We start from the raw sequence: 6,029 nt of genomic DNA, 5'->3' as shown, positions 1-6,029 counted from the left end.
AGCAGCCCTTGGTCTTAAAAGAAAATATGTGTCTTATGCTTCAATATCAAGCAAAAACACACATTTGGCTCAAACCATTTCAAAAACAACCTGTGTCATGGCAGACAGAGCCCTTTATTGCCACCCTACCAACGAAATGTGTTTTTTTTCCCCCTCAAAATCAGCACATTTTAAGCATTTCATCAACCGATGACAATCACAGCAACAGGCACTGTTTCCTGCCACTTCCCTTTTATTGGCATATGTAGTTTCAGCGAAGCCCTCCCCCTGCCTATGGACATACCACCCCTGATTCGCCCCGTCTTGCCTTCTCCCCTGAAGCATGACGGAACTAGGCGTGCTGTTCGAACACAATGGGACTTTTTTTGATTTAACAGTGAACATTCACACATACACAAAATCACAAGGAAACACCTCCGAGACAGACATGCGATGATCACGGCGCTTGATAGGACACACAGTGATGCCATTGTGTGGATATCCAGCCAGGAGTGATGTAAAGAAACGTCACTGTTGACAGACACACACTCAAAGAACACACACAAAAATGTGCATAAATGTACACTGTTAAACAAATCTTTGACTATTACTGTAGCAACTGGTTTAACCACCTTTTGCTGCAGAGTAGTGATATAATGTGTTAAAACAGTGTGTGATGAGAGTGGAAACGCTGTCCGGTGTGCTATAACATTGCTCAGTCCGGTTTTATCCATTGTGGCTACTGTATGTCTCAGCCCACATGTTCACTCCTTTGTAATATTATATTTTCTTTGATATTTTGGCATTACAAGCTTTTTTGCCTGCTAGGATCATCATATAGAGTTTCACAGGCAAGTGGTCACATGTTCATGAGCCTTCATTAAACACTCGTGCAAACAGGTGCTACCACCAGGGATTCCCCCGACCTCAGGAAGTATAGTTTAACCTGATATATATTTAATTAAATGTGAGATGGTGATTACCATTTAATTTGTATATAAATGTTGGCAGTGGGGCTTTGAGTCTTGCGTCAATTACCTTTTAATAAATGACATGCATAAAAAGAAATCTATCATTGCTCTGGAATAAAGCCAAGTGTCATAATAAGCGTACAGCAAGTCACACGATCCGGCTATAAAACTCAACAGAAACTTTTTGGATGCATTTTAAAAAATTAGGCGATGTGAAGCCCCATTTAAATACAAGATGGATGACTTGTGCTCAATTGTTTGCTGGAAATCAAACGTGCATATTGGAAACACTGAGAGTCAAACACAATGGGCCCTTTCTTCTAAAAGAATAGCTGCTAGTCTGATGATGCATCTCAGCTTAAGTCTGCTAACTGTAAACAAAAGGTGGCCTTGACAAATATAGAGAAAGGAGGGAGAGTCATTATTTAGCCTGGATGTGAATACAAGGACGCTGAGTGATGGCTCAACTCCAGTCCCGCTTCTCTTTCTCTTTTTCCAGCTACAGCTCTCATGCCAGTGTGGGATTCTATGAAATCATCCCGTTGTCAAGGTCAGTGATGAGAATAGTGTGTATGAGAAACCTCCAGAAGCACCACTTCATCTTCAATGGTGGAAAGTTACTTGGTACCTTTACTCAAGTACTGTCATTATGTACTGTCTGTACACCCTGTTGCTCTACAAATAATGTTTCATGTAGTATTAAAGGTTAATATAAACTCTATTGATACCTTGGTAAAAATGTACAAGCTACGCAGCAGCATATATAGTAAAAAAGATAAGCTTCAAATTAACCAGCTGCAAATATTTTTAAAGACGAACTGAGTACTTTGACTAACTTCTTATTCTCCGACTCTCCAAAAGCAATGATGTATAGTGAATATATACATTTCGTCAAGACATGGTTTACTTGCAATAGCATAAATATGTCATCATCACCCATGTTAAGTTTTCTAAAAAAACAACATTATCTGCCCTGACTCTGTTCAACATCACAACTCTTTGTCTGCACTGCATCAAAGTCTAGAGACATTATTTAGCGAGCTTCCGATAGAAAATCCAGGTGTGTGAAAGACAAGCTGCCGCATAGTTCTCCGTCCACCGGATAATATCAAGTCATCCCTTGATAGAGGCAGAAGCAAAACAACATAAATTATATCTGAGCTGCAAATGTCTTTACTGTATATGTATTCACATATTTCTTTATACTGGCTACCCACAGCAGCCACAAACTCCCCACCCGCACTGCTTGGAACAAACACAAACTCACCACCCCACCAAAAGGAAGCAGCTGTTATCAAAACTCTTTCATCTGCTACAGTACTTTGCAAAACTCACAAACGTACACACAACGAGTCAGTTAGATTTGATCACACACTGCAAAGACGATTCTTGTTTCCTACTTTCATATTGTGTCAAGCTATGTTTTACTGTATACCGCATTGTTGTGTGCAATGTCGTTTTGTGGGATTTCACAGCTGACCGCAGTCAATGTAACACGGAGAGATCACACCGTACATTTAAATTCCATTCACCACCAAGTACAATGTACTGTTCCAGCGATTAATGGGTCACAGACACATGTGTGGACAGTTGTTCTTCATGCATGTTACTGTTTGCAATGGCTCCCTTTCATCTATCGTTTGCCAAGAGAGCAGTCATACCAACAATGTACATCTTGTGCCACTTCACGTGTTGCTTAGGTAGGTAGTACTCACTGCTTTGGACGTTAACAGTGCCGGTGGAGTTGTCCTTTCCCAGCGCGTTCTCCACCACACACGTGTAATTCCCAGAATCCTCCAGTTTTGCTCTGTTGATCTGGAGTTTGGAGGTCCTCCTGTGGGAGACAACACTTGCAAAGCTGAGTCAGGGGAATCAGGGCAGGGAGGAAATAGCATGGAAACGCAACAAGTGGAAACATGGGGGACAGAGTCAGAGAACAGGGCAAGCATCAGCATGGCAACAGCTCTTTGCTTTGATAGGGAGACATAATCACTTACTCTGAGGCCAAATTTGAGGGGAGAAACACTGATTACAGTTTTAAAAAAGCATAGGGCCGAGTGTTACTGGCATACTCTCTAATAAAAGGGCTTATTGGTTTAACAGTTCAGGTGAATATACATCAATAGGAGGTTTTACTACAATACTTTTTCAAAGCCAGCTGTCATTATTAGCCAACCTGACTGAGAGAGAACCATGGATGTATTAAGAGAGTTGAATATGGCAGAGCTTGTAAAAAACCCTGTTGCCAAATTGTCTACAACTAAAAATATCTCATGAAAGAGCCCAAAAAGCATTTTTCCCATAGACTTTCATTAAAAAAAAGTATTCTGCAAAGGTTTGATCAGTACACCTCAAATTGCTAACAAAGTCAATTATGACTATTTGTGTAATGAACTGTTACATTTGTTTTTAAAAGAAACTGATACATCTCTATGGGGTAATTCCAATGTATGTTCACTGGCCTCGGAGTAACTAGTCGAAACATATAGGAAAACTGGTAAGAGAGATAAAACATCCATGGAACCAAAACATGGGATTGTGGGTTTTGCCAGGTTTCACTCGTCTTAAATTAAATAAGTGAAATGATTAACCGTCAGATGCTAAAATGCAGTGTTAAAATATCTCTGAGGTCAGTAATACAAAGGGCAATGTCTCGGTCAAGCAAACATTAGCCGGTGTCAGAACGTGACCAGTAGTAACATGTGAATGTATATCTTTAACGGTGGTTGTGTTTAATTGCCTCAAAGTGGAACTTTTTATCTCACTGAGACTCTTCTTGTTGAATAAAGTTTAAAATAAATAAATAAGAAAAGTTGATTTGCATAAATCATCATACTACATTTCATTGATTGAATTAACGTTTGTAGTCCAAAGCATTGAGTAAATGCTTTTATTCCACTTCTTTATTGATATAGGCTTTTAAACTTGTTTCAAATTGCAGTTTCATGAAAAACGGAATAAGCACATTCTCCCGATAACAGCATCCTTAGGAGTACCTCGGTCTATTTCCACCTTACACTGTATGTAAGGTTTATATGACATGGATGACTTATACTCACGAGGTGTTCTTTATTCTGAGTGTTTGGCTTTTCTTTAGCTCGTTGCCATCTTTGAACCATCTGAAGGAGAGAGAGCTCCCTTTGGCGCCACACTTAACTATGAGCCTGCCTCCCTCGTCCACTGTTATTGGATTCTTCATCGGTTGTTTTAACTTTGGAGCTGCAGCTAAAAAGGGGACAAAGAAAAAGGCATTGTTATTAACCACTGTCGACAAAGCAGGACAATCATGGTCTCTACGGACTGAGCAGATAACTCTCTCATGCGACCGCCAGATGTTGTCACTGGAGACATCATCAACCTTGTCTCGGACTAATAAACATGCTGAATTTCACTCTGGATTTGTTGCTCTAAAGACACCCTGAAGCAATATTTAGCAAACATGCCCAAGCTGATGAAGAACATTTGCAACCAAAGACAGATCCATTATTAAAAGTGGTAAATACAAAAAATCTAATAACACATTGAAAATCTAATAACCTGTTTGTTGTGAGTACAGCATCAAAAAGAAGACGTAGTCAGTAATAAAATAGTAGCACTTTCATCTGCTATCAAGTTAATTACTATGTTCATATTGTATAACAGTATATTATATCTGATGTGTGAGACAAAAATATGTTCACAAGTCACTTCATGCAACAGAAGAAAAACTAATTGAAATATGACAATGATCTTTGTCTAAACGCCCACACACACACACACACACACACACACACACACACACACACACACACACACACACACACACACACACACACACACTTGCCAGCTGACAGCTGCGCACATGTTTAGGAGAAGACTCATGCAGAGAGGAGCGAGGGAGAAGGGGTGAACAAGGGTCAACCAGGGGCTGTCCAAGATGCCCCCCCACTCCCCCTCACTCTCCCTCTATTACACACAAACCCACTCCCCCCGTTGTGTAACATTTACAATTCCATGCATATGCTTAACTGAGTGGTCCTACAAATTACAGCTGTGCATCTCCACTACAGCGATGGCTACAGAATGAAGACTAACAAAGCCTGACAAGCACAGAATAGTATACATAGGTAATGACTTCAATTAAACATTTAAAAAGTAGTGCACCAAAGTCGGCCCCCGTCTCCCTCTTTTGAGGAGACTGTCCTACTTCCCTGACCTAGTAAAGGTGACATGTCTGGAAAAAAAGCCTTATGATGCTGCATTGTTCTTTTTTTTTCTTTGCTGGTTTAAGGCGACCGCTGAGATGGATAATGGGGTACAGTGGGGTTTGGATTGACAGTGTGACATTTACAATGGTAAAGCACACACTTAAGCCGTTACGAAATAGTCTCTATCGTGATGTTCTGCAGTGTTCTGAAGTCACCGCTATGATTAATATCCTAATTCAGCTCACCACATTAGCCACATATACAAGTGTTCTCATGCACACAGCTTTGTAAGCCTGGCAGATACAAAGAGAAAATAAAGAGGTCTGTCAATGGTAATCCAGTAGTGTTTGGTACCTTGTGTGTGTGTGTGTGTGTGTGTGTGTGTGTGTGTGTGTGTCCTGCCATCTCTGGTCACTTGGCACTAATTCTCCTGATGGGAGTCAGAGGCGACTTCATGTCTCACGTAAAGGCCCATATTTGATGTATGATGTTTTCCTAAATCATTTAAGAAACATATTCTATAAATAGAATTAATTTAATTTGGATCTTGGGTGTTTACTGACATGATTCGCCAACATTTTGTCCCACTTTAAGAAGACGTTGTGCACATTTTCAGGTCCATATTTGTATTTTGTGTGACGTGTTTAGATACCTTAATGTTAAAAAAACAGAGCTATTTTTCTCATACTGCCTGTGCTGCAGCACCTTTGTTCACCCTCTGTCTGAAACCAGAGCCCAGTCTGCTCTGATTGGTTAGCTGGCCGGCTCTGTCGTGATTGGTCACTTAAAATTGTGGATCACTATCCAATAGAAGCGCAAGTGTTACATAGTGATGCCATGTCACAAAAGTAAATAAAACAGTCCAATGGAGGTGTTTCATGCAGGGGGGGGG

At 40.4% G+C, this 6,029-nt stretch overlaps 1 protein-coding gene across 1 annotated transcript in view; it reads right to left on the bottom strand.

The window, feature by feature from the left end:
- Positions 1 to 2,611: 2,611 nt before the first annotated feature.
- Positions 2,612 to 6,029, bottom strand: part of LOC104948141 (pro-neuregulin-2, membrane-bound isoform) — a gene marked incomplete at its 3' end in the record, with an annotated part of 32,651 nt that continues 29,233 nt past the window's right edge. Inside the window, exons 3-4 of the mRNA XM_010774306.1 lie at positions 4,010 to 4,175; positions 2,612 to 2,784 (exon numbers count right to left, since the gene is read on the bottom strand). Coding sequence (XP_010772608.1) covers positions 2,612 to 2,784; positions 4,010 to 4,175 — 339 coding nt within the window. The remainder of the gene's footprint in view (positions 2,785 to 4,009; positions 4,176 to 6,029) is intronic.

This window comes from Notothenia coriiceps, unplaced genomic scaffold (genome assembly GCF_000735185.1).
Source record: "Notothenia coriiceps isolate Sejong01 unplaced genomic scaffold, NC01 NC01_scaffold00013790, whole genome shotgun sequence".
In the NCBI taxonomy this organism is placed as follows: domain Eukaryota; kingdom Metazoa; phylum Chordata; class Actinopteri; order Perciformes; family Nototheniidae; genus Notothenia; species Notothenia coriiceps.
The sequence above is the reverse complement of the archived record's forward strand: the minus strand, read 5'-3'. Positions and strand labels throughout refer to the sequence as shown.